This window comes from Nannospalax galili, unplaced genomic scaffold (assembly GCF_000622305.1).
Source record: "Nannospalax galili isolate Female #2095 unplaced genomic scaffold, S.galili_v1.0 scaffold381, whole genome shotgun sequence".
Classification (NCBI taxonomy): domain Eukaryota; kingdom Metazoa; phylum Chordata; class Mammalia; order Rodentia; family Spalacidae; genus Nannospalax; species Nannospalax galili.
This window is the reverse complement of record NW_008347312.1, coordinates 3483564-3511448: the sequence shown is the minus strand read 5'-3', so window position 1 is coordinate 3511448 and position 27885 is coordinate 3483564. Positions and strand designations below refer to the sequence as shown.

The 27885-nt window shown below is 49.9% G+C and overlaps 2 protein-coding genes across 2 annotated transcripts; one reads left to right on the top strand and one right to left on the bottom strand.

Annotated features, from left to right (window-relative positions):
- Positions 1–963: 963 nt before the first annotated feature.
- Gprc5b (G protein-coupled receptor class C group 5 member B) lies at positions 964–24431 on the bottom strand. Its single transcript, XM_008843869.2, has 4 exons — positions 24275–24431; positions 10327–11357; positions 3740–3906; positions 964–2417 (listed from the first exon to the last, which is right to left on the bottom strand). Exons 2-4 carry the CDS (start codon positions 11354–11356, stop codon positions 2373–2375), a joined length of 1242 nt encoding a protein of 413 aa, XP_008842091.1. The 5' UTR covers position 11357; positions 24275–24431; the 3' UTR covers positions 964–2372.
- LOC103742794 (proline-rich protein 2-like) lies at positions 22479–24543 on the top strand. Its single transcript, XM_008843896.1, has 3 exons — positions 22479–22527; positions 23188–23262; positions 23750–24543. Exons 1-3 carry the CDS (start codon positions 22479–22481, stop codon positions 24541–24543), a joined length of 918 nt encoding a protein of 305 aa, XP_008842118.1.
- Positions 24544–27885: the final 3342 nt, after the last annotated feature.

Sequence of the window (27885 nt, the reverse complement as noted above, 5' to 3'; positions counted from 1 at the left end):
TTATTCACAGATATCCTAGGCTGTTTCCCCAATCAAGTCTTGGGTCTATCAACAAATGTTAAACCGAGGTGCCACTGGATTTTGTATTTCAACCTTGATATGTAGGGGAAGCTGGCTGCCAGTCTCTGGGAGAAGCTGCTTCATGGTCCTCTTCAGGTGAACTTGAGTTCATTAGAATAACAGCGGATGTGGCCCTTCCTCCTTCACTCCTGCTTCTGCACCCATTTGAGAAGACTCAACCCACCCTAAACCTTAAAGCCAAGATAAAACAAAACCCAGAAGCACACTAACCTATCAGAGATGTAAAAAGAAAAGGATAAGCAAAACTCAAAGGTCCCCAGAGCTTAAAAGTTTTTTTGTAGTGCAGGAATGCTACTTTCCACATAGCCATTTGCACAGTGCTCACCTTATACGCGTGGACAACAAAGAGCTTAGAGAGAAAACGATCCTTCTGCAAGGGGGGCTCTTGCAGACCAAGTCACTGGTGATGTCAGAAAGCTCCAAAGGACTCCAGAGAGCGGGGGTGAGCAGCCACTTCCTGGCACGAGAACGTGGAGCGCTGACGTTTGTCACCAGTCTGGCCAGAGGCACTTATTTATTTTCGGTAGGCTGAATCGTGCATGCAATGGCCCCTAGCCCCTGTCTTCTTTCCCTCCCACCCCCTCCCCACAAGCCTCAAAGTTCTCAGCCTACTTGCATGGTGGTCCTCAAGCACAGAGGACCAACTAAAATTCTCTAGAAGCAAGCACATGCTCTAGATGGGGGTGAGGGCATCCCAGAAGGTCGGGAAGGAGTGGCATTTGAGTGCCAAACTTTCTGGTCCCCTTGTGTGGTGATGCACTAGCTGTAAGGAAAACCTGTAGAAGAGCTGAGCACATAGGTGGACAGCCTGGCTGCTCCCATCTCCCCAAGGCTCTGCAAGGATAAGGTAGGAGCAGGGAGGGGACACAGTAGAGACTGGGGCCTTGAGAAAAATCAGGTTTATTAAAACACTCAGCTCAGATGTTCTGGCTTAGGAAGAGGTCAGTCCCCACCCCCACCCCCAGATGCTAACCTTTTAATTTTTGCTTTCATTAAAGGTTAAAGGCTTATGGGCAATTTTGTAGAAAAAGCAATGTAGCCATTAGAGTGTATGCGTAGGCCCCACCCTTGCTTTACACTCCACACGGTCAGTTCAGACTCTTGGTGTTGAACAGTTATTAGTGATTATGCTGGCCAAACAGTGCAGACGGTATGGGACTTTGAATGGCAGGGATGCTGGAGATGTGAGTGACACAGGAATGACTTGCTCAGGACAGATAGAAGCCATGATAGAAATGATGGACTTTGAAGAGGGCCAATTTCATGGAACTGGCAGAAAACCAAGACAAAAACGTCCTCCACACCCTCAGAAAGCAGCACAGGATTCACTGTACTCTGGAACCATCCCCACTAAGGGAAAAGACCCCAGAAGTTACTGCCTGCTGGGCAGCAGGATGTCATCTCTCCATCTAGAGGGCACACCTGGACATCATCTTGAAAAGGCTGCTGTGGCACCTGCCTTCCCTGAGGCTTCAGGCTGGTGGCCCTATTTGAGCTTTTGAAATGAATGGGAATGAAATTGGGGAAAGGGCTTGGAGGGGCCCCTGTAAGTCCAGGAAGATTAGGGAGGAGGGATATTACTATGGCTCTGCAAGGAAGGGGGGGGCAGGGCTTAGTGCAGCAAGAGGCCTGTAGAAGGGACAGTGGTTGGTCACCACTTTCTAAATGTGATGGCCACGTCGAGGCCCAGACAACCTTTTCCTCTTTGGCACATGCTGGGGTTCCTCCACTGCTACCAGCTACAAAGCTCCCCCAGACAGTTCCATCAGGCCTCACCTTGGAATCACAGCCACAAACCTCCTAAACTCCCCCTGAAACATGTAGATCACCAGGCAAGCCAGGGAGAAGGTTCCATGAATCACCCTCAAGGACTCCTGGGGTTCAGCACTTGGTGAAGAGGGTGCCAGGGTGCCCCTGACCCCTCATAGAAGCCAACACCAGCCTGGCATGTCAGCTGTGAATTCGGTTCTGTTCCACCCCCTCTGGAGGAAGCAGTCTTCCCAGCCACATTTCTGAGTGAGCCTAATACTATTTGCAATTAGCTCTGTTTTAGTTTGTGCGATGATACCAGTGTTTGTGTGTGTGGCAGGGGTGGGGAGGGCGCTCACTGTTAGCTTTTCCAGTTCATCCGGGTTCACATTTACACGAAATCCCCTTGGCTAGGATTTCCCAAATCTCCTGGCTTCCAGGCGGCCTGTTTCGGCTACAGTTACTGATTTCTCCCTCAAGAAAGACATGGCCAGGGAATAAAATCGGTAAGAGATTCTTATTCTCTGGAACTTAAAAGTCTTTCACCAATGGTGTCTTCCCGCGTGAGGTGGCGGAGCAGTTGGGATCTGGAACACACAAGGACAGTACTGAGAAGTCTGCTCTGCAAGGTCACCTGAGAACTGCCTTTCCTTTCCCTTGCTTTGACCTAGGCGGGCTGAGCCAGTACCCAGAAATGCTGTGATCACCCACCCAAGAGGCTTGTTTCTTCTCCCTTAAACTGATCCATTTTCTACTGTTTAAAATACTTTTAAAAGTGCTGAGGCTGGAACTCTCGGCCTTGGGCATGCTAGGCAAGTAAGTGCTCTGCCTACCGCTGGGCTCTACTGCTGCCGTTCACTTCTTTAGTCTGTCATAGCTGCATTGGCCTTGAAGGAGCCAGGGGACTTAAGAATGATGGACGGGCCTTTTCTAAGTCTGTTTATTACAGCACACAGGCCAGGCCCTCCAATGGCCAAGGATCACTTGTGAGTCAGGTTTTCTGGGCCCTGGGACAAAGAAACAGTCCAGGGGATGGTGGGGGTTTTATGAATGCAAATCTGTGATTCTGTTTGTCCTTCAGCCTGTTCCAAAGCAATGGGAACCACATAGCAGAGCCTTCAAAGGCCAGAAAAACCAGAGTTCCCTCCAGGGATCAAAGACCATCCCTGATGGTCCATTAAAAAAAGAAAAAAAGCTCAGGTTGAGTTATGGAATTGGCACAAAATAAAGAATGGAAATCAAATGTGCACGTGTGAGCCAGCTCATGCGTTGTTTCTGAGAGAAGCACGGAGCTATGTCTGGAAATTAAACATGGGAATGAGAGCCTCTTTGGATTTTGCTGAGACAGAATGATGTCATTCCAACGGAGGCAAAATGTAAAAGGTGACAATGTCTGCTGCAGGTCTGTTTGGCGACAGATAAATAAGCCTGCTTTGGTGTTTAAGGGACACAATTTCCATTGCTTAGGACCTCTCAGGGAGTTGTGGTTGGGGAACCTGGGAGCCTATTGGGGCGCAGGATGGAGTAGGGATCAGGGGACTTGCTGGATATCAGCAAAGCTTGGGAGCTTTCCTCACTGGAGGGTTTTCCTTGGAGTCATCTCCTGGTTATAGAGGGCTGGGGCTTTGTGTTCAAGAAAGGCAAGAATTCACCCAGTACAGAGAGCCAAGCAATAGGCAGGTATCTACAGGTGGCTTTTTGAGTATGGGGGATTTTCCTTGCGTGGAGAAAGGGGATAGAAGGGTCTGACAAAGATGGAAGGTGTGCATGCATGGGGCTGCAGGAGTGTGGCCTGGGACTGCAGTGGGCAGCCCAAGGAAGCAGCCTCCGGAGGAGTGCCTGGCTGAAGCTGTCCCCTACACCAGATGCTCTGCAGCCTCCTGCCCTGACATTACATTTTAATACTTACGGTCCCACCATTGAGCACAACAGCCATCTCAGTGGGCTGATACACGTTGCTTCGGAATGGAGCGCTGGGTCTGCTGCCTCCCAAGCTGCTGCTGGGTTTCTTCCCCAAGCTGCCACTAGCTCTTTTCCCCAAGCTGCCGTTGGAAAACCCCGCTGCTGATCGAAGGGCTGAGGAGGGAGGGAGAGACCAACAGAGGGGTTGGGGGGGGAAGAGGCAGAGACAGAGAGACACGGGGCGGGGGGTGAGGCAGAGAGAGAGAGAGAGAGAGAGAGAGAGAGAGCTGATTGATGATTGATTTTGTTTTCTTTCCCAGCCACAACTGGCTCCTCTCCTCTGGGCAGCCCCCCTCCCCCTCCGCCCACCAGTGGCTCCTCCTCTTTGTCACAAGCCTGATTCAAAACAAAAGTCACAAAGGGGCTTTGTTCTCAAGTCCTCTAGGAGCCTGACCCAGCTCTGTAGGGTTGGGAATGCTGTGGAGTCCTCTTCTCAGCTGGAGATGGCCAGCCGTAGGTTAAACATTGACCCTCCCCTCCCCAAGCTGCCACTGCCTCTGGACTGTCAGGTCTTCTTTGATAAGAGGATGTCATCCACTTTTTAAAAACATTGTGTGCCTGTGTATTTGTGTATGTCATTTGTAAGCCAGTGCCCACGGAAGCTAGAGGAGGGTTTTGGATCCCCCAAGTTACAGGTGGTTGTGAACCACCAGATATGGAAAATTGTGCTGGAAATTGAACCTGGGTCCTCTGGAAGAGCAGCAAGTGCTTTTAACCACTGAGTCTTATTTCTAATCCCCCACCTTGTGTTTTTGAGACACTGTCTCACTGACCTGGGACTCACCAAGTAGGCTAGGCCAGCTAACCAGGGAGTCCCAGGGATCCTCCTGAGCTGGGGTTACAAGTGCCACACCTCACCTAGCTTTTTTATATTGCTTTTGGGGATCACATTCAAGTCTTTACACTTCCACAACAAGCACTTTACCAACTGAGACATCTATCCAGGCCTCCAGATACGATGCTTTTATTTATTTATTTATTTATTATTAATTATTTTGTCTTTTTGAGACAGGGTGTCCCTGTAGTCCCAGCTGGTCTGGAACTCACTATATAGACCAGGCTGGCTTTGAACTTACAGAGATCCACCTGCCTCTGCCTCCCGAGTGCTTGGGACTAAAGGCGAGCACCACCACGCCTGGCTGATACTATGCTTTTAAACCATCACACTTGGGCACTCAGAAGCAACCTAAGTGGCTCAGACCGGACTGGACTAAAGAAATGGAGTTAGGGTGGGAGACTCATATTCTGGAAACTTTCTGCTTGGGCATCTCCAAGGCTTAAGCAGTTGATTATGCTGAGCAAGGTGCGGCCCTCCCTGGGGAGCACATAGGAGAAGGGGACAGTCCAACATGGGGTCTTGCCAGAGTGAGTTCCTCGCAGAGACCTACTCTTTGGGAGGGAAGGACGCCAGTGGATTTCCTTGCAATGTGGACTCTGCTTCTAAATGCCTCCTCCCCACAGAAACAGAAGCTCCACTCTCTCCTCCTCTCTGTAGCGGCTATTTGTGGTTTTCTGAAGCATATCCTTTGGCATTCTAGGTCCCTCCACATGGGCCTCAGGGGGTCCAGCTTGAGACAGTCCTGGCCTATCAGGGCATTCCATCTCCGAAGACACACTGATTGGTTCAGGAAAAGACATTCAGGCCCAATCAGAGCTAATCCTAGAATTTTTGCTCAAGCTTCTAGGAAAGTGCTCCCCCTCCCCCTAGGCCCAGTCAAGCCCTTACAGCTATAGGCTGCCATGATGCCAACAGCCAAGAGTGGGTAAAGGCCAGGTCTAGTCATCATTTGAGTCCATTGAATTCAGCCCTTCCTGAAGCCTGTTGCCCAGGGCATTTGGAGTTTCCCCTGTTTGCTTGAATAATTATGCATTCAGATTTTATTCAAATTTTATTTTTAAGTGACAAGTAACCAATTTCAAGAGGCCCCCAACTAGCACCCTATCCATCCTAGAGCCAAAGGACAAGCAGGGCTCATCTTAAGTGCATACCCAGAGGAATCAAAGCTCATTGGTCAGATGCTAGGCCCTGGAAGTGAAGCCAGGTTAGTCATGCCTTCCCCTAGAGCTACCTCCAGGAGTCCGCCCCCCCAGGGGGTATAACAAAAGAGAAGTTCTTTTGTCCCTTGAAAGGTGAATGTTTCAAAGCTCTTGTTAGCACTTTCTAAGATGTGATCTGAGGTGCTACATCCCTGTTATTTTTATCTCTTGGTGCTTACCTCATGCCTTGTGGATACTAATGAGCACAGGCTGGTTAAGATATATCTATGTGGGGTTTCATTGAGGGAAAGAAATAGGGGGGTGCAGCTGCCAGGGCTTCACAGAGTCACAACACAACCTGGAGAAAGCTCCCATCTTATGGCCCTCAGGGACTGAGGTCAAAGGGATAGTCTGACAGACTGACTAGAAGCTTCCAATGCAAGAAAACATGGTTACCACAGCTCATGAACACTAGATCCTCCACAGATAAGGCCCCTCATGGGGCCCAGTTCCTAAAATACAGACTGGCTAAACTCAGCCAGGAAGGTGCCAGCAAAGAAAAATGCCCAGATGGTCCCTAGCCAGCAAAACAAGGGTTTCTAGAATAAAGGCCAGCACAGCCAGGACTCCAACATAGCTTCTCTGTGTGAGCTTTGTCCAGGCTGGCCTTGCCAGGTCTCAAGTGGATTTTGGTGGATACATATTTAAGATTGCTTAAAGGAGGGATAATAAAAAAAATATTAAAAAACAACCCCCTAAAAACCAAACAAAAAAGTCTATGGGTTGCTGGGGATGCGGCTCAGTGTAGAGCACTTCTCTAGCATTCATGAGGCCCTGGGTTCCACCCCCAAGGAAACAAACAAAAAGAACAGCTTGTCTTAAAAAAAATAAAAAGCCTGACAACACTCAGCATTGCTGAAGGGGTAGAGAAGGACTTTCAATTGTGTTGTGGGGCACGGGGAACACTGAATCAGTCTGCCTTTCTGGGATGCTATCTGGCATAATGTATCAAGATTTAACATGCAGATTCTTTAACCCATATCTAGAGCATCTTTTACAAGGAGCTAGTGGACTGAAGCAGAAAGATGAATGGATAAGCATGCTCACTGCAGCGTGGTCTATCATGGGAAGTGGGAGGCAGGCAGGCCAGAGAATTCGAAAAAGAAATACTGGTGCTCAGTGGAAAACCCCACAGCATCCTGTGGAGATGGTAGCTGGGCAGCTTCTGACCTTGGAAAGGCTCCATCACACTGACTTTAGCACATGGCAGGACAGCACTTGTGCCAGTGGTTTCAACCCAGTGCCACCTCTGGATCACAATTACACTATCCCAGACTCAGACTTCAATAGAGCGTGGGGGACACAGGGCAGGTATTGGTCAATTTCCTAAGTAATAGCCTAGGTTGAGTATAAGGTGTACCCAGGTTATGGACCACTCTGCCTTAATGCTGTTTTGTTTTTGTTTTAGAGACAGGGTATCATGTAGCCTCTTGGCACATCAGTTTCCAAACAGACCTCATAAGATATTGTATGTATTAAATGAGAGTAGCCAGTAAAATGCTCAGAATGGCACCTGGCCATATGGTAACGTTGGGCTCAAAAAAAGGTTAGTTAGCTTTATGATTTTTTTGTTGTAGTTTGTGGTTTCTTTTGTTTGTTTGGTTGGTTTTGGGAGAGGGGCTCTTGCTATGTAGTCCAAGCTGGCTTTGAGCTCACGCTCATGCCTCTACTATCTGAGTGCTAGGCATGCACCACCTGGCTAGCTATCTTTACTCTGAAAGACCCTACTGTTTAGATGCTTTTGACCTCCCAGTATTACTGCAAGGAAATCAAACCATCTCACTCAGCCTCTGGTGCTCACCCCTCTGGGAGTCACAGGTACTTTGAGAATCTGCTAATTCTCCAGGAACATGAATGTATGCCAATTTGCATCCACTTCTGTTTCCTCTACCTTCAAGGCCCACAGAGAGCCCAGGGTCTCAGAGGAGCCTCTCCAGGAAGAACCAGCCAGGAGAGATAGCTCTGCTAGGACCCCAGGACTGGCCAGACTCACGCCCCTCTCACCACAGTCCTTGAACTCCTAAGGGTGACCTCTACCCTGACCTGCATCTTCTGTCCTACAGCTTGGCTAACACTGTATTCCTGTCAACATCTCCCACAGACACAGGCTTCTGGCCTGGAACTTTGTGGTAAGAAGAGAAAAACTTGGATTAGGGCCACACTGAGATTTTCTGCTCTGTCTAGAGAGGGGCCACTGGCACCCCTCCTATGTATGGATCTGGCCAGGGTGAAGTAGAAACTGGCAACATCTGGGTGTGGCAGGGGGTGTAGAATGTGAGGGCTCAGTGCTTCCCTGTTTGCAGGGGATGAGCCGACTGTGCCTTAGGCCTCAGCAGTCAACCCCACAAGGCTGGTTGCATGAGTGACTGGCTCCTGACCTTGGCTGACCCTTGTACCAGCTACCTGGGTAGATGTTGCTAAAGAGAGGCTCATTTCCCAAAGAAATAATCCAAACCTCAGATCACACTGAGCAACTGAGAAATAGCACTAGGAGCCTTAAGAGTTCTCCAAGGCAAATGCCAGAGCCAGTAAAACCTTCGAGAAGGTGCAGAAGAGTGCTGAGGGCCCCTGAGGAGAGCCCTGTGGAAGTCTTACTATAGACCCTGCGGCAGAGCCCCCAAAGATGAAACACTGACAGTGGTCACAGACGGACTGAACACGTTGAAGAGCAGATGAGCTATCTAAAGAAAAGGAACGAACCTGAAGTAGAAGATGCAGTCACTCCAAATCAGAGAGTGCTCCTGAGCTCCAGTTACCAAAGGAAACTGGTGAAGACCAGCAAAGACCTGAGGCTAAGATCAAAAGAAATGAGAAGACCAGAAACAACTCCCAGGAGATGGAGCTGTAGAACCCAGACAATGGCATCAATAAGTCTGCATCTCAGGCCGGGCGTGGTGGCACACACCTTTGATCCTAGCACTTGGGAGGCAGAGGCAGGCGGATCTCTGTGAGTTCGAGACCAGCCTGGTCTACATAGTGAGTTCCGGGTCAACTGGAGCTACAGGAAGAACCTGTCTCAAAAAGCAAAAAAAAAAAAAAAAAAAAAAAAAAAAAAAGCAGCAGCCTGCATCTAGGGCCAAAGTTGACAGGGAAAGAACAGGCCTGAGGCCTGAAGGACAGAGTGCAATCTCCCAGGCTCATGCAGCAGGGGAGATCACAAGTGAGAAAAGTGGAGAAATCCAGAAGAACGAAGGCTCAGAAGGGAAAGAGTCTGTGGAAATTCAGGGGTTAGGAGTTTGAAGTCTAGAGAGACTGGAGCCACTTTGGACACGGAAGCTAAGCTGAGAGCAACTTGGGGTGCCAAGAAAGGGGCAGAAAATTCACAGGAGGACACAGACATCGCATACACCAAGAAAGGGGCAGAAAATTCACAGGAGGACACAGACATCGCATACACCAAGAAAGGGGCAGAAAATTCACAGGAGGACACAGACATCGCATACACCAAGAAATCAAGAACAAGAAGTCACTGGGACGGTGAAGACATAATTTAGTAGATATTTAAGAAGGGAACAAATAAAGTTAGTTTAGTGATAAATTCCAGTATAATTTTTACCATCGGCATAAAATGAATTATGTAAATAATGTTGTCTGTGTTTAAAGGAAGAAATGAGTTTTCCTGGGTATAGTGTCTTTAAAAGCCCATAATATGGAGATCATAAAGAGGTTTACCAGGAGCCTAAGTTTGGGACTGGGCAGGCACAAGCATGGCCCTTCCTGTTGTACGATAAAGCCCTGAAGTTTAAAAAAAAAAAAGAGGCTCATTTCAGCTCAATCTGTCATTAGCCAGATTGTATGTCCTCAAGAAAAGCCACTTTGCTTTTTAGAACCTCAGCTTGTTCATTCATCACACAGATGGGGATAGTAGTGGAGCTGACCCCATCAGCTGATGTTGAGGATAAGATAATGCAGTCTCAAGACAGAAGAGTTAGTGTTCAACATGTGGCTGCACCAGGCGATCATCAATGCCCTGCCAGTGCTGGGATTACGTATTATTTCTTTTTAAGATAGGGTCTCTCAGGGCTAAAGAGATGGCTTAGTGCTTAAGAGCACTGACTGCTCTTGCAGAGGACCAGGGTTTGATTCCCAGCACCCACGTGACAGCTACAAACCGTCCTTAACTCCAGTTCCAGGGGAATCCGAAGCCCTCTACTGACCTCCTCAGCATTGCACGACACGGGTGCACTCACGTACATGCAGGAAATACACTCACACATATAAAAAATAAAAATGGTAAATAAAAATATTAAAAAAAAAAAAAAGGGTCTCTCACTAGGGCCTGGGGCTGGCTGATGAGGCTAGGCTAGCTGGCCAGGGAGCCCTTGGGATCTGCCTATCTCTGCCTCCCCAGCTGGGACTATGTGTGTGCTGCCATTATGGGAGATTCAACTTGGTCTTTGCACCTGTGCTACCAGATCTCCCCAGGCCTGGGAGCCTCTGCCCCTGCAGGAGAGGCCTCTCAGTGACTCCCCGAAGCCAGGCAGTGGCTACAGTTACCTGCGTTGTGCTCATCCATTGAGAAGGCCTTGTTCTCCATATAGGCCCGGGGCAGGTGCATGTCCTCCTCGAATGCTGTCTCCCGCATCCTGGTCTGCGATGTGTCAAAGTAGTTGGGCGGATTCTCCTGCAGGGGTGGGAGAAGGGTGCAGTGGATCTCCGGAATGGCGTGGAAGATGATGAAGACCCAGCCGCTGGCCACCAGCGTGATGGCCAAGGTGGGGTCGCTCCAGGCATCTCCCTGATGCATCACCGAGTTGGCGAAGAGGTACATAGTCATCCAGACCACCCAGATGAGCACAGAGAGGAACGTGGTGATGAGGATGAAGGCTCCGTTCACCTTCCACCGCTTGAACTTGCCGCACAGTGTGAAGAGAGACTGGGCCAGGGTGATGACCAGCAGCACCATGTCGTAGATGAGGGCCATCACGAAGTCCATGGGCTCATAGGCGCAGGCTGGCTTGGTGTCACGCAGCACTGTCAGCACTAGCCATTCGGTGGCAATGATGACCTGCACCAGCATCAGGCACAACGCCAGGCCCACCAGCTGCCAGCCCGCTGGGCTCGTGCCCTGGCGCACCAGCCTCCGCACCCTCCACGCCTGGCTCAGGAGGCAAGAGAAGCAGAGTGCAAAGAGGACACCCCAGAGGAAGCGGCGGATAGAGCAGATGGTCTCATCCATCCGGATGATGAAGGCGAACGTCAGCCCAAAGAGGCCCAGGGTCCCTAGCAGGAAGAGGAAGTGGAGGCACACAGGCCTCCTCTTCTCCTTGTCCTTGATGAAGGGCAGCCTCACCAGGAGGATGAGCATGAGGAGTAGCGTGATCAGGGCGCCTGCCCCGGCCACCGCCTCCACCACGATGCCCCAGATGGCGTCCAGGTCGCACAGGGACACGTACTGAGGGAGGAGGTCCAACCCACAGCCTCGGGATGTACTGGCGTTCTCGGAAGCCACCGAGGCAATCACCAAGAGGAGGAGGAAGGGGAGCACTTGGTGGGTTCTCATCTTTCTCTGTGGCACCAGGAACATTCTAGAAAAAAGGGACAGTTAGGGAGAGAGGTCAGTCCACGGTAAGGCTCCCTCTCTCCTGACCTCCTGAGGACCTGCCTCTTTTCAGACCTGCTAGCCCACCTGGCTCCCTCAGGCACAGCATATATGGCACTGACTCTCTGCAGGCATAACAGCCCTTCACCCAGGCACTTTGCTACCCACCCACACCCAGAGCAGTAACCATGAGCCACCATCAGTAGTGGCTGGAGGACCAGTGGGTAGGAGACTCACTTTTTCCACCCACCCAGTTGTAGTCTTTAAATATGACCTCTTCCAAAATAAGGGAATGAAAGAAAATTTAAAGGGACAGCCACCATCCAGGTGCTGTGCTGCAATAGCAGTATGTATTCCCCTTGACCCCTTTAATCTCTGACCACGAATGGGGAGCATTTTACGGACCACTCTCCCTAGACCAAAAACGACTCAGCCAGTCCTTGTAATGCCCTGTGAGGCAGCAGATCCTATTGTGCCCTCCATTTTCAGGTGACAAAACAAGATGTTCAGGCTGTGACACTTGCCCCATATCACACAACCCACCCCAGGAAGGAGGCAACCCCTCTGAGCAGAAGCAGAAGTCTCCCAGCATTTCCAATGTCCTGCATTCAGTGGTCCCGTCTAACGTTTCTCCACTCATGGTTTCAACCAAACTCTGGTGAATACCCAAGAATGTTTCTGTCTGTGTGGAATGAACACGTGCAAACTTTTTTCTTATTATTATTTAAACAACACAGCAGAACAAGGACTTTTGAAGCACTCACACTGTATTAGGTATTGTAAACAACCTAGGGATACTTTAAAGCCTACAGGGGGACAGACAGAGGTTGTATGCAAATATTGTGCCATTTCCTAGAAGGGCCTTGAGCAGCAGCTGGATGTTGGTACCAGTGCTGTTGGTATCTATGGGGATCCTGGAATCCCTGCAGATGTACCTGTATTTCCAAAAGGAGTTTTTCTAAGTTCTCTCTCCTACATACATCCCATCTTCCTCCTCCAAAGACCTCTTGAAGCTCCACCCTCTTCAACCTACCTGTTGGGACTGCCCTGGAAGCCTGCAAGATGCTGTCTGCTGCCACACTCGCTCTCCCCCATGTGCCCTAGACTCTGTTCAGCAACCTCAGTGACAATCTTTTTAAAAGAATTACTTATTTCTGTGTATGACCATTCTGCCTGCATGTATGTAGATGTACCATGTGCATGCAGTGCCCACAAAGGCCAGAAGATGGTGTCTGATCTCCTGGAATGGAGTTGTGGATGCTTGTTAGCCCACCATGCGGGTGCTGGGAACCGAACCCGGGTCCTCTGGAAGAACAGTCAGCGCTCTTAACTGATGAGCCATCTCCTCAGTCCTCAGTGACAGTCTTAATCCAGCCCTAACCTAGATCTCTTCCCTTGCTACCTCTGGTGGGACATACCTCCTTTCTTTTATCTTCTTGTTTCTGGTTTTTGCAGTGTGAACTTGGTACCTTGTGTATACTAGCCAACTGCTGGATTGCTGGCCTTCATCCCCAGCCCCTTTATTTTACTTTTTTTTTTTTTTTTAATTTGGAGCTAGGGTTGTGCTACCTTACCCAGGCTGGCCTTGAACTTGTGAACTTGTGATCCTCCTGCCTCAGCCTCTTGAGCAACAGGATTGCAGGCCTGTGCCACCTGGCCCAGCCACACACAGAACTGCCCCCCCACCCCCACCCCACCCCAGGCTCTGCTCCAATGCCACCAACTCAGACCTTGGCCAAGGTCACAGTGCCAATTCCTCAAGCAGGATCTTGTGGCTGTAGTACTAATCAAGTCTGCTGTTTCCTGCCTGCTTACTTTGTTTCTTTCTTCCCTTTGTTTCCCCTTCACTTTCTCCCGTCCTTCCTTCCTGCCTCTGCCTACTGTGAGATGTGGCAGGACAGGGCTGATGCCTCTTGCTCATCAGTAGGCCTAGCTTTCTCAGCCTTGGCACATCTGGCATTTGGGCCAGCTCCTTCTTTGTCCTTGGGCTGCCCTGTGTGCTGTAGGATGTTTCCCATCATCCCTGCTTCTGTGCAGTAGATGCCAGTGGCGTGACACCTTCCCCGGCTGTGACAACCCAACCAAGATGTCTCTAGGTATTGCCAAATGTTTCTGGGTGAGGGGCACAAAATCCCCTGGCTAAGGAGGGACTCCTCACTGGTGGAGTCCAGCATTAGTATACAGTTCCTGGCACAAAACAGGTACTTAGTAAATCCCCAGGGAATGAGAGACTTTTGTATCTGGACTGTCCTTTATCCCTCCAACACTAGCTCCTTGATTTAGAAAGGGGCCTGACCTTCAAGAAGTCACAGCCCGCACAGCTGTGCTCCATGCTCATTTCCAGTCACGTTAGGCTGGTCTTTGGTCTTAAATCCACCTATTCGGGGGCTGGTAACCAGCCACTCTCCCCACAGCCCAGGGCCAGGCATCCCCTGGGGCTTCTGTTAAGTAAATGCAGTATTGACCACCTCTCTCTCCTCCATTCCTGCATGGAGATCCCATGAGTGTTTCGGATCCTGCCTTGGCCGTGAGGCCATCGACTGCATATGTTATTGATGTTACAGAAGGTGGCTGGTGGTATGGGGTGGTCTGCTATGTCTGCAGAGAGAACACAAGCAGGGAACAAGGCACTTGGCAAGAGGGGCTCCTTAAACAAAACTGAAGTATCCTGTGCAGGTAAATTTGGGGGTGGGATGCATCCCAGATATTGACCATCAGCTTGCAGTCCAGTCATTATAGTGCTACCGTGGCTACTTGGCTCTGTCCAGGGACACCCTGTGTAGTCATTTACTTAGCCAACTCACTGTGTTCTATATACCAACCTACTTAAAATTCAACGCATTAAAATACTTCTCTCTTGATATTTCAAAACTGCATTGGGGGCCAGTGGGATGGCTCAGTGGGTAATGGCACTGGCCACCAAGCATGACAACCTGTTTGACCTCCCCCCCTCGGAACCCACATGGTGAAAGGAGAGAACTGACTCCTGCAAGTTGTTCTCTGACCTCCATATGTGCATTATGGCATGTGCACACACGCACACAAAATAACAACAGCTGTGCATTGACATAATTCAGGTTGCACACCTGGGGTGAGGGATGGCCACGTGCTGCCCTTTAGAGAGACATTATTCTACACAGAACTGCTTATTGGACTGAGAAACATGCTACAAACTACAATTTAATAATGGGATGAGACAGAAAAAAGCTGCCATTGGTCCAGGACACTTCAGCGTCCCTGGAATGGGTTTCTTTTCCATATCACCAGGCAAACCCCATTAAGAAAGTTTTCGGCGATTCTCAGCAAACACCCCCAGGCAATCTCTTTAATTTATAAAGAGGTAAACTGGAAGTGAGGAGATGATGAGGAAAGATGCTTCTGGAATCTTAATCACTGCCCCTCCCCTGACATCCACCTGTGTGCTCTTCGACTACTGGTTCTCTTGCAGGGGCCATTTTGGATGTCACTCCTGGGCAGGGGGCCACACTTGGCATCTGTTAGAGACCAGGCCCACAATGTGAATAGCAATTTCTACCAATAAGTCAGTGGTGCCAAGGCTGAGAAAGGATGGTTTTAGAGATGAAAGTCAGAGTTGGTCAGTTATACTAGAAAACCCACCAGCCTCAGCCTCAGGCCTGTACCTAGCCACCTTTCCTTGCAAGATCTCAGCCTTCTTTTAACTGTGTAGTCTCTCAGGAGAAGCTCCTCTTTCCAAGCCTGCTTGTAAACTGGGACTTGATTAACTCAGCTTTTCCTGCTTCCTGCCTGTCTGTTGACCTCAACCGGAAATGACAAGGCCAAGATGGCACCCAAGCTTCTGAAACTGTACAGTGTTCTTCCAGCACCGGTTCACGTCTCTAATTTCCTCTTCCTTTCTGACATGGGAAATGGACACACTCTTGCTTTCTGCTCTTCTAGCTGCAGGTGGAGCCTTTTTCTCCTTACTGGACAGCTACTGTTTTTATTGTAGCATCTGGTTCTCTCAATTCTGGAAAGAGTTCCCAACTTTCTTTTAGAGGGTTACCCTAAGTCCCAGGGGTCTGGTATGATTTGAATGGGAAATGTTTCCCACAGGGTCCCCAGCTCTTGGAGCAATTTTGAAGGCTGTGGAGCCTTTAGGAAGTGGGACTTGGAGGGCAGAAGTAGGTCACTAGGCATGGGCCTTTGAAGGTTAATAGCCTGACCCTAGTTCCTACAGCAGAGTCCTGGTCCATGGCCATGTGAGGTGCTGACACTACACACTGCCCTGCCATCCCTGCTTTGATGTTCAGAAGTCTCCAAAACCATGATCCAAAATGATCCTTTCATCCCTTATTTCTGTCGATTATTTTTTATGCCAGGACATACAGCTGTGATGATTAATACCAATTGTCAACTTGACAGGAACTAGACTCACCTAGGAGACAAGATTCAGTTAATTGAGGTGGATAGACACACCCTATAAGTGGGTGGCACCACTCCCTGGGCTTGGGTCCTGGACTGCATAAAAAGGAGAAAGTGGGCTGAGCACCAGCATTCATTTCTCTCTGCTTCCTGACTGTGGATTCAATGTGACCAGCTGCATCAAGCACCTATCACCTGGACTTCCCTGTCCTGAAGGACAAAACTCTTGCACTGTGGGTCAAAATAAGCCCTTTCTCCCGTAAGTTGCCTTTGTCTGTATTTTATCACATCAACAAAAAGAGTAAACAGTAGCTTTTAAGCATCCGACTCAGGTTTGGTCAATCTGGACATTCATCCTATTCTTGGGCTACACTGATTGGGTCACACAGATAGGCCTGTGGCCTGAAACAGACCCATTTAAATTGTCAAGAGGGTTTTGAATTAATTGGGATGATGTCTTCTCTTCTCTCTCTCTCTCTCTCTCTCTCTCTCTCTCTCTCTGATGTCTTCTCTTTTTGATGGCATTGATAAGCTCCAAGGAAAGAACCTGTTGGACAATAAAGCTGACCAGGAGGTCACAACTAAGGGGTAGGCCAGAGTCCCACGTCACTGAAAGGCAGCTGGGTTTCATCCAGGGCACCAGGAGCTGATGAACTTCACTCATTTGAATGAAGGAATTTGACCCAGGCTTCTGTCATTTGCCCACAAAGTTCTTAAAAATCTACAAGGGAGTAGCCCTTCTTCTAGAAGGTTCTTCCTGCCTAGTATCCATGCTTGGCTAGGCACTTCGTCTCAAGCTGCCATTCTCATCCCTAGGGATGTCTGTGGTGTGCAGCCGTTCAACTCCACAGAACAGTGAAGGAAGGGTTGCCCTGAAGCCATGGCCACTGTTCTAGTTTCCAGGGGTCCCTATTTCTAAATGCTTACCAGGCGCTGTGCCACACATAGTAACACTCAAGAATCTGCCAAAGAGAGCTGGTTATGGTGGTGCCCACCCATAATCCCAGCACTTGGGAAGCTGAGGCCAGAGAATCAAAACCAGCCAGGGCTTCATAGTAACTTCTAATCTAACTTGAGCTACTCAGGGACACCTTGACTCAAAACCAACCAAACAAAAAGAATCTGCTGAACAGTCCTTTACCACAAATGCTAAAACTGTCTCCATTTTATAGGAGATAACACTGTGGTACAGGGAGAGGAGTGGCTTGGCCAAGGCCATGCAGCTAGAAGACTGGGGCCTGGAGGTGAACAACTGTCCTATTGTTCCTGGGTGCTACAGCTAAGGCTCTCCAACTGTCACTGGTGACTTTTGCTGGCTGGTTTATCTGCATTACGTTCTCCTTGGCCCACACTTTTGACCCTTGATGCTGTAGTACCCATCACAATTGTGTGTGTGTGTATATGTGTGCATATGTGTGTATGTGTATGTGTGTGCTATACCTACATGTGCACATGTATATGTGAAGGTCAGAGGTCGACATCAGGTGTCTTCCTCTGCCACTCTGCTCTCCACTGTATTTTTTGAGACAGCATCTCCCACTGAATCTGGAGCTCATGGATTTAGCTAGACTGGCTGACCAGGCAGTTCCAGGGATCTGCCTGTCTCTCAGCCCCCAGCGCTGTGGTTATAGATGCATAGGGCCACACTAGGCTTTATGTGGGTACTAAGGATCTGAACTCAGGTCCTCATGCTTGCACAGTGAATACTTTACCCTGAGCCATCCCTGCAGTCAATAGTTTTCCATTATTTTTATTTCTCTTTTGATCTGTTCCTCTCCACCCCACCCCAGCCTAGGTCCTCCTCTGTTTTGTTCTGGCCTTCAGTTGTTGAATGAATGAAACTTACAATATTATGTCTAACTCTACTGTTGCCCCTAAAGGTTGCGTTTATTTCCTTTTATAGAAGACAAAATGGAGAGTTTAGGAGGCTTTAAAAAATGTGTGTGTGTGTGTGTGTGTGTGTGTGTGTGTGTGTGTATGTGTGTGTGTGTGTGTGTGTGTGTGTGTGTGTGTATGCGTACATAAATGCAGGTGCCCATGAAGGCCGGATTCATCAGATCCCCCTGGAGCTGGAGTTATAGGTCTTGTAAGCTGCCTGGTGTGGGTGCTGGGAACCAAGCTTGGGTCCTCTGTAAGTACAGTACATACTCTTAACTTCCGGGGTATCTCTCCAGCCCTTTAATCAAAGTTTGCTTCTAAGACTGACAGCAGAAGTATGGTCTGGGGGCTGATTGGAAAAGTAGCTGCTCACAGGGTCGGTTCAGCCACCTGTCTGCCTCAGACCCACAGGCCACATAGCACAGGAGGCTGGATGAATAGGACACGTAGAGGCAGGCACTATCCTTTCCATCCAGCTGGCCGGCTGTCAGGTAAGCCCCATCCCATTCAATCAGCCACCTGCTGCCTCCTACCTCCCAGAGCCCCACATGAACAATACCAGATTAGAGGTTCAGAGGCAGCCTCAAGGCAGAGCTGCTTGGGATGGATGAATACATGGCAACAAACCCATGGGGTGCGGGCGGCTCCTCAAAAGGGGTAATGAATAAATGGGAATGAACGGGCAAGACTCAGCTCACATACTAATTACCTTTGCTGCCAGCCAGGCGTCCAGAAATGTGACTCATTCAGATGTTCTTAAATACACTGCACCACACCACACACACACACACACACACACACACACACACACACACCACATCACATCATCACACACTACACACATCACACTTCATGCACAATACCACACACACACTATACACATATACAACGTACACCATCACCGCTTACACACACACACACACACACACACTATCACATCTTCACATCTTACACACACCACACAAATCACTCCATGTACAATACCATACACCACACACTCACACCACACACACCATCACACCTTACACACACCACACATATACACCACACCATACACATGCACCTTTCATATATCATACACATACTACACACATGCACCACATATACATACACCATCACACCTTACACACATATACCACATCACACACTATACAAAATGCCATACACACATCACACAAGCACCACATACACATACCATACACAGTACCATACACACACCATATACCTACATGGCACCACATACCATACTACCATACACATGCACCATATGTATGTGTATGTGTATCCATACACCATAAATGTACCACACACATACACCATACACATACCACGTAATACTACATATCATACAAAAATCATCCCATACACATGCACCATACACACAATAAACACATCACATACATACACAATACCATACACATACTACACACATGCACCACACACATGCACCACACACAACACACATACTATATACATGTACCACACACCATACACACATACCATACTATATACATGCACCACATACCACACCTTACACACATATCACGTACATACATACCATCATACCTTATACACATCACGTACCACACACACACCATATACATGGACACATACTACATAAACACCATACCATATACACAACACAGACACAAAAGCACCAAGCCATATACACACCATGCACACACACCACACTATAGACATCATACACGTAACTCACTCCACCCCACATATACATACATCATACACCACACAAATGCATGTGTATCACACAATATACACACCGTACACACACACGCACACATACTATATTGTAATACATACACACACAGGCAGAGATGCTGTCTGAGAACAGAGGCCACAGGCAGGTGGAGAAAGTCTCCTCCACTTCTCTGGAAAGAACAGGGTGGGACTCCTTGTGTGAGCAGGACAGCATCTGAGGCCACACACAAGGTTGTTCTCCCAACCCTGAGCCTCAGTAAGGCAGGGGGCATGAACTTCAGACTTCTCCTTTCAAATCCTACCCTGGGGGATGCAGATATGCCTCAGCACAACACACTTCTTAGTATACACACAGCTCTGGGTTCCATTCCTAGCAATGCCCAAATCAATAAATAATAAATAAAAGTCCTACCCCATACCACTTACTGGTGCCATGTGACTCTGAGCAGCTGACTTAAACTTTCTTGCTCATTCCTTCATTTGCAAAATGGGGGTGATAACAGCACCCACCTTGGAGTTGGGGTGAGGATTAAGTGGTGGCACACACCTATGATCTCAGTATTTGAGAGGCTGAGGCAGGAGGATCTCAAGTTTGAGCCTGGTCTCAAATAAAGGGGTGTGTGGGGAAACTGCGGAGATGTGGAGATGGCTCAGTGGGTAAAGCACTGGCCATGCAAACCTGAAGATGGAGTTCAGATCCTCAGCACCCACATAAAGGTTGGGCTCCCCTAATGGCAGGTTTGTAATCCCAGTGCTGAGGAGGTGGAGACAGGACTCCCCTAGGGCAAGCTGGCTAGCTAAACTAACCAAATTGGCAAACTCTGGGTTCAGTGAGAGACCCTGCCTCAGTAATAACATGGAAAGACATGTTATTCACATGCACACAGACACATACACACTTACACATATGCACATACATATATATGCAGGCACGCACATTCGACCACACACCAGCCCTCCTCCTGGGAAGCAGGAGCCCTTCCTTCCCATGTTAGAAAGATACCCAGTGTCAACCCTGGCACCCACCCCATGCATGCACCTCCCCCATGCATGCACAGCCCACACACATGCAAACATACACACACAAGCACCACACACACATACAAAAAAGGGGATAGCTATAGGGTGTGGGACAGTTGTAACTGTAGAGTAAGCCCTTAAACTAAGTGTCTAATAAAAGATTGTAACTGCTCCCTCATCTGCAGGGGTGAATTTTTCTGCCATGGGTTTCCTAGGAGGGGCTGTTGCCATGGAGATGGCAGCGGGAGGGGGCTCTCCCATCTGCTTATCCACCAATGGTTTCTAGCCTCTCCCACCATACACCAAAGCCAACAGGTCCCTGAGGTGGCAGGAAGGACATGTGTCTTCAAATGGGAGCAGGAGCTGAGTAACAAGCCTCACTGCCAAGGTTTGAAGCCTCCCCAGCCACCCTGAAAGCAGCCATGGCTGTCATGTGGGTAGAACCAAAGCTGCTGGAGACCACACCAGCCCTCCTCCTGGGAAGCAGGAGCCCTTCCTTCCCATCCTCCCCTAGGGAAGGCAAAACAAAATGTCCCACACCACCCTGGAAGGTGTCCTCTGAACAGCCTTATCTCAGCTCTGCGGCTGTCAGCAGATCCCACAGAAATCATTAGTTCTACACCAAGCAGGGCAGGAGAGACGAATCTTACCTATAGAAGCAAAAGGGAAAAAATGAGCAGATGCTTGTGTATGTGTGTATATGTATGAATGTGTGCATGTGTAGGTTCATGCTTGTGAGTATATATGTGTCTGTGTGTGCATGTGAATATGCATGTGCCTGTGTGCTCATATGTGTGTGCATGTGCATGAGCTTTCATGGCCCTGGCACACTTAATAGCTCAGTACCCAAATTAATCCCTGGCACAGTTTATACTTTGAGCAGACTCTTCACAGTGGAGAGCTCAGCAGGCCCGTCAGAACTGTGTGGCACTGCTGTTCCTTAACCTCTCTGAACCTCAGTCTCTTCCTCTATAAGACAAGGCTAACCATGTTGCTTTCATGAGATCAGGGGTAAGTCCTCTGCACAATGCCCAGGACATAGGAAGCAAGAGGCACTTTAGGAAGCGGGTCAGGAGTCTCATTGTCCTGTTGGGGTAATGAGGGTAATGAGGTCCGAAGCTTGTGGAATCTACAGAGCAAACTAGGAAACCATGTCTCCCAGCTCCTGACCCCAGGGCCTTTCCACTACACCCCTGTCCTGGCCCCTCTCCCACATCTGGCAGCAGCCCAGGTTGGAGCTGGGAGCCCCAGCATTACAGTGCCCCAGCCCACTCCCCCTGGAACACCCCTGTGTTTCCTGCTTGGCTGGATTAAACTGTTACAAGGTTTCCTGATGTTAAACTCTTTCCCAGACCCAATAGGTTTTCCAAGTTACACTATCTCAGTATCTTCATTACCTAATGCTGACTAGACACTAGCCTGCTGGGGGCTCTCAACTTTACAAACCCTCTTAGTGGTGTACTTGGGTTGCAAGAATATCAGCACCGGGAGCCATGAATATGCAAAGCAGCTGCAAGCCTGTAAATAAAAGCAATCATTTAAATGCAAATTGCAGCCTTGGCTGCCCAGACCACAGAGCTTGGATCTTCTCTGGGTGCAATTCAGAGCCGAAAGCGTGACTAACTCAGAACCCCCAGCAAGCTTAGCACAGAAACACTCTGGAGGTCATGGGCCCCCGGTTGGGGGCTCCCTGGGGTGCATAAGAGCTGTCTGGAAGTGAGGGGTGAATCTTAAAAAACCCAAGCCACTTCAATTAGCTCACAGGGCTGGCCAAGCTCAAAGCAGTGCTCTAGGTTGAATCTATCGCCAGGACTCCTGGCACCTCACCATCCCTGCAGGCAGAGCGGAGGGGTGCCGAACCACTGACTGTCTCCTTGTGGAGGTCAAGGGAGCTTTAAAATCACATCCCATAGCTACCTGCTGAAAACCCTCCAAGGGTTCAGTGACCCCAAACAGAACAAATACTAATTTCCTTTCCATGGCTCCAAAGACCAGGATCTAGCTAGTGCCTCCCATCTCCTCTCCCAGACTCTCAAATCTGTCTACACACTCTGGTCACAATGGCCTTTGTCCCTCACTCCCAAATCTGTCTACACACTCTGTCACGATGGCCTTTGTGCGGAGCTTATGCGCACCTCCGAGCTTTTGCAGCCCTGGTGCCCTCCTCCCAGCTCGTTCTTTCTCCCAGTGGCGGTTCCCCTCTCGCTGGGGTCCACTATGAAATGCCACTCCCCTAAACTCGTCTCAAGTACCATACGCCCTTGTCACTTTTATTTTCGTGGCAGCCCTGTCCCAACCAGGTATCGAGGTGGCAGAAAGCATTTCTTCACCCACCTCTCGACTCACTCCCAATATGGGTGCCTGTTCATTTTATACAAGATAATTCCCTAGCACCAAGTACTATGACACATTTGTTGAAATTAAAAACAAAACAGAACAAAACCGCAAAGATTGAGTCTGTCTTTGAGAGGAAAGCCAGATTCTTGATGCCTGAGCCCCAAGTTGCGACTCCTTTCCCCTCCCATCTTTTTCCCTTCCAACTCAGCTGACCCCTTTTCAGACTTAGAGAAGCGAAGGAATCGGGAAACAATGTTCTCAGTCTAGAGAGATACAAAACGGGCCCCGAAGAGGACTTCCAACCAACAGATATCAATTTGCATTCTATTTACATGTTATTTGCATGCAGTTTAACTCCAAGAGTGGTTATTCCAAAAGCCCTGCTCCCCACCAAAGAAACTTAGGAAATTGCGTTGGGAAGTGCTGGGGAGGGGCGAGGTTTGTGTTAGACCCCTCCCCCACTTCTCTTGTTTTCGCAGGGACCCTGGGTGCTTCCTGGACTCTGCTAAGGTGCTCCCCACCCCGGCGCAGTCCGGCGGCCAATGCTGCGGCGCGTGTGCAGGGGCCCCAGGCGGGGACGAAGCTGCCCGCCACGCTCCAGGGGCCTTTGTCCCGGTTCCAAGGAGACGCCCCCTTAGCAAGGAACAGGGGACGGGGGTGGGGGTGATGGCTAGGCCTGGGTGTGACGGAGCAAGATCCCACTGTTCTGGGGCGTCCTCTGGGGCAAGGTCGGTGACCCGCTCCGAGCAGGTTAAAGTGTGTGTGTGTGTGTGTGTGTGTGTGTGTGTGTGTGTGTGTCTCCCCGGCTAAGGCGGGGTGAGAGGGGGTCCTCGCCTTTGCTCGCCTATCCTATCCGCTCCCGGGGAGATTTACGAGATCCTGGTGAAACTTGGGGGGCACAACACAGGGTTAGACTGACCGCCTCTCTTAGAGGCCCAAATGTCCTGGTCTGGGATGGAAACGCCACCCCCTCCCCCGCTAGCCACCGTACATACCTCCCCCCATCCCGCAATAGTGCCCCAGTCTGATTTCGTCCCGCAGTGCTCACCCTCCCGCGCCTGTGCCCAGGAGTGCTCCGTGGTTGCGAACTTGGCCCCCGGACCCTGCGGCAGGTGCGGCTGCGGATCCCCAAAGGCTGGCTCTGGAACCCCGGCTCCGTTACCCAGCTCATGGTCAGCCCCCCACCCTCCTGCCACCCGGTTCCCAAGGCCCTCCAGGTCCGGCCCGAGGCTGCCCTCATAGGAGTAACCAGGGCAAGGCCGGACTCCCTTTTATCGCCAGCTGCCCTTTACCTGTCGTCACCCCAGACCCTCCCCAGGATCTCCTTCTGGTCCGTGTACTCCCCAGCACCCCTCCCCCGCCAGCCCTCTGAGGCTCCCTTCCCGCCGCACTGTGGTTCCCTCACCCGAACCCCACATCCTCCCCTGCAGAAGAGGCAGGAGAGGGAGAAGAGAAACAGCACTAGACGCGGATCCCACCCACCCAGATCTTCCCAAGCCCACGGCAGGAAAAGTTTCCGGGGTCCCTGCAGCGCCCTCCACCGAGTAGGCGCCGGCCGGCACTCACCGGTCCCCGCGGCCCCGCAGCGCCGACGCTCCCGCTGGCCCTCGGCCCGAGTCACATCTCTGCAGCGCGGCGGCGGCCCCCCGTCCGCGCCCGCCCGCCAGCAGGTCCCGCCTCACTGCATCGCGCTGCCGAACGGCGGCTGCTCCAGGCGCCCCCTGGCCCGGCCAGCGCTGCTGCAGCCGAGGCCCCGGCCCCTCCAAGGCCCCGCCCCTCCACCAAGCCCCTCCCCTCTGCTCAGCACTAGCCGGGTGCTGTCAGCCAGCAGCTAGTCCAGGGCGGTGAGACGTCGTACTCCCCCAAACCTCCGGTGTCGCTTATTCGAGGACACCCCCTCCCCATAAGCAGTCCAGAGGCACAGTTGCCCAGGTTGATGTTTGCAGAAACATCCTCAGCACACAGCAATATTTCCACCGGGGTCCTAGAGGACTGCAGCTCCTTGCACACACCAGCTCCGGTCCTGAGCGCAGAGAGGGTCCCAAAGTCACCGAAGCCGCGGTAAGATGCGCTCTGGCGGGGAGATGGCTCCCCGCCGCCTCCAACCTGCCTCCCGCGGGCCCCGCCACTAAACCCAACATGCGTATCCTCGGCCACCCCAAAGATGCACCTCAGCAATGTGCCATCCAAAGTCGGCATTGCCTAGACCAGGCCTTGAGGGGCTGCGTTTCAGCACCTGACTGGGGTGATTCCTGGGTGACCAGGGCCACTAGCTGGTCACCTCCTCAGGTCGTCAAAACCTGGGGAATCACATTTCTTCCATTCTAGTTTCTCAAGGTGAGAACAACCTTCCTAATTCCAGCCACATAAGACGCAGACAGCAGGGGGAAGACCCCTGGGTGGGAGCAGGACGGTGGGCGGCAGAATAACAGTTCTTTTGGGGGTGGTCGCCTAGGTTTGTGGGGTCATGAACTTTTCGGATACTCTCATCTCTTCTGAATCTCTGAAGTCCCTGTCGCCTTCTTCAAGCCTGTTTTCTCCGGGTCAGACCACGTACACCTTGGCCACGCATCTCAGCGAATTCCTTTTTTTTTTTTTTTTCAAAGGAAAAATGGAAAGGATGCGTTCTTAGGGCAGAGTCCTCTCACTCCCAAATTTACAGAGGTATCCCCAGAGTCGGAACTGGGCTCTCGGCAGGCATACAGTAGTCACTCATTAAATTTTGCCTCTACCCAAGCGTGATCTCGCTAGACTGCGGAATTTGAAAGTGGACGGGCCCTGCCACCTGGTGGCACTTAGTAGAACTGGCGCCAATATCCTTCTGTAACCTTCAGGCCAGCATCTGTAAAAGGGAAATGTTTTAACATGCGGATTGGGGTAAGCTTGTGACATCTTTCATGAGTTGATTAATATTACAGTGATAGTTACTTTCCTTTTCTCGACCTTGGGTGATTTTGAATTTAACAAGGAATAAAAATAAAGGAGGAGGCCAGTCAGAATGGCTCGTGCCCATAATAATAGCCCGTGGGAGGCTGAAGCAGGAGGAATTTTCAAGCTAAAGGCCACTCTAAGCTACACTGTAAATTCCATGCTAACATGGGCTACAGTGTGAGACTCTGCCTTTTATAAAAGGAGGACTGGGGGCTGGAGAGATGGCTCAGCGGTTAAGGTCACTGGCTGCTCTTGCAGAAGACCCAGGTTTGATTCCCAGCGCCCACATGGCAGCTAACAGCCATCCATAACTCCAGTTCCAGGGGATCTGGCGCCGGCTTCTGAGCTCTGCCAGCACTGCACAGGTGCACTTACATCCAGGCAATAAATTCATACACATAATTTATACACACAATAACAATAAATAAAATTTTTTAAAAAGGAGGACCTCCAATGGGCCAACTAGTGTCATTTTCAATGTCAGGCAGCATCCAAAGGAGTCTCAGGTCTTCAGAGGGCCTACCGGATCTGCAGCTTTGAAGAGAACAGCTCTGGGGGCACCAGGACCTCCCCAAGGTGACAGCTCTCTAGGTGGTCAAGATCTCAGATGCTTGCCCCACTTCTGGCTGATCAAACAAACAAACCCCAAGGATCTAGTAGCTTCCTTGGATCAACTTGTCACCTCAAAAATGACGAGGCCTGTGGCTTGCCAGTGAGGTTCAGGTGTCTAGGAAGTTTCGTGGTGTTTACGTCCCCCACCAGACTGAATCTCAGTGCTGTCCAATCTTCCCTATCCAGAATGGCAGCCTTGAGCCACACTGAGTCCCTGAGCACTTTCCACAAATCTAGTATCACCATGGAATTGCACTTTCTGTTTTACTTACTTTCACTAAATTTTAGTAGCATGTGGCTTTGTGACTTTTTTTTTTTTTTTTGGTATTTTTGAGACAGGGTCTCCCTGTAGCCCCAGCTGCCCTAGAAGTCACTATGTAGACCAGGCTAACCTCAAACTCACAGAGATCTGCCTGCCTCTGACTCCCAAGTGCTGGGATTAAAGGTGTGCACCATCACGCCTCGCCTGGCTTTGTGACTTCTGAATGAACAGCACAACTTTACTGTTAGGAGTTGGGGCTGTCCCTCAGTTGATAGAGTGGTGGCCTAGCATGCAGGAAGCCTGGGGTTTAATCCCCAGTACTGCATAAACTGGGTGTGGTGATGCATACCTGTAATACCAGCACTCAGGAGATGTCGGCTGGAGGGTCAGAAGTTCAAGGTCATCCTCAGCTACATAGCAAGTTAGAGGTCAGCTTGGCCTATATGAGACTCTCTCAAGGGAAAAAAGAATCCATGTGTCATGTTCAGCCTGTCTCATGTTCATTCCTGTGCTGGTTCCCTGCATGGGGCATGTCTCATGCCCCATGTAATTTTTGAGTAAAATAATTGAATTCCAACCTTGCTTTTCCCTTTAAGGTATATCTATCTTGTGCCACGTCTTTCAGCATTGCCCTTTTCTCTGTTAGTAAGTAGATAGTCTCTGAAATGAATTTGTCTCTCATGGCCTTGAAGTGATCCATCTGTTCCTGTGGACATCTTGCTTTCTTTGTGGGACTTTGTGTAAGCATCTTTAGCTTGCATGTGACAAGCAGAGACTTGGAAAGCTGGGGGTCTTCCTCAAGTTCTAAGGGGTGGGAAAGGATAGACTTTCCTACCTTGGTTCCTACTTTGCCTCACTCCCTTGAAGGTGATATTTCTAGAAAGATCACAGTAACTTCATGAAATGCTTTGAGGACGGAGAGCCATCCCCTCAAAAACTATTTTCAGTGTCCCTGTAATTGCTATGGACATGGGACCCTGATAGTGTCTGCTAAGTAGCCACATCTGTGCCCACTACTGCTGGAGTATGTATAGGTATGATGTGATCCTGTTCTAGGGAGGCCATGTTACCCTCAGAGGCCCACTTGTGTTGGGACCTTCTATTGCAGTTTTGTGAAGAGCCCTCCTGGGCAAGGAGCTCAGGCTCCCCTTGATTTTTGACTCCGGAGTAGAAATGGGCCCACTTCATCTTTATTCAGTCTTGGAATTCAACTGTGGACTGAGTAGCTGGGAATTGATGAAACAAATGTGAAACACCATCACTGCAGAGCCACTATTTTGTGCCCAAACAGACATTGTTGCACTTTTTCATCAGTTCTTTTGACCTCAGTCTATGACTTATGCTGCCCATTAGATAGGAGATTCAGCCACTG

What these genes read in the sequence shown, in the direction of transcription:
- LOC103742794 (XM_008843896.1), top strand. Translation starts at nt 22,479, where the DNA reads ATGGCCTTTGTGCGGAGCTTATGCGCACCTCCGAGCTTTTGCAGCCCT. An exon ending in TCCGAGCTTTTGCAGCCCTG is followed by an intron (nt 22,528 to 23,187) that starts GTGCCCTCCTCC and finishes TTGTTTTCGCAG; the next exon opens with GGACCCTGGGTGCTTCCTGG. An exon ending in GGCGGCCAATGCTGCGGCGC is followed by an intron (nt 23,263 to 23,749) that starts GTGTGCAGGGGC and finishes TTCGTCCCGCAG; the next exon opens with TGCTCACCCTCCCGCGCCTG.
- Gprc5b (XM_008843869.2), bottom strand. Translation starts at nt 11,356, where the DNA reads ATGTTCCTGGTGCCACAGAGAAAGATGAGAACCCACCAAGTGCTCCCC. An exon ending in AATGGATGAGCACAACGCAG is followed by an intron (nt 3,907 to 10,326) that starts GTAACTGTAGCC and finishes CTCCCTCCTCAG; the next exon opens with CCCTTCGATCAGCAGCGGGG. An exon ending in TTGTGCTCAATGGTGGGACC is followed by an intron (nt 2,418 to 3,739) that starts GTAAGTATTAAA and finishes TGTGTGTTCCAG; the next exon opens with ATCCCAACTGCTCCGCCACC.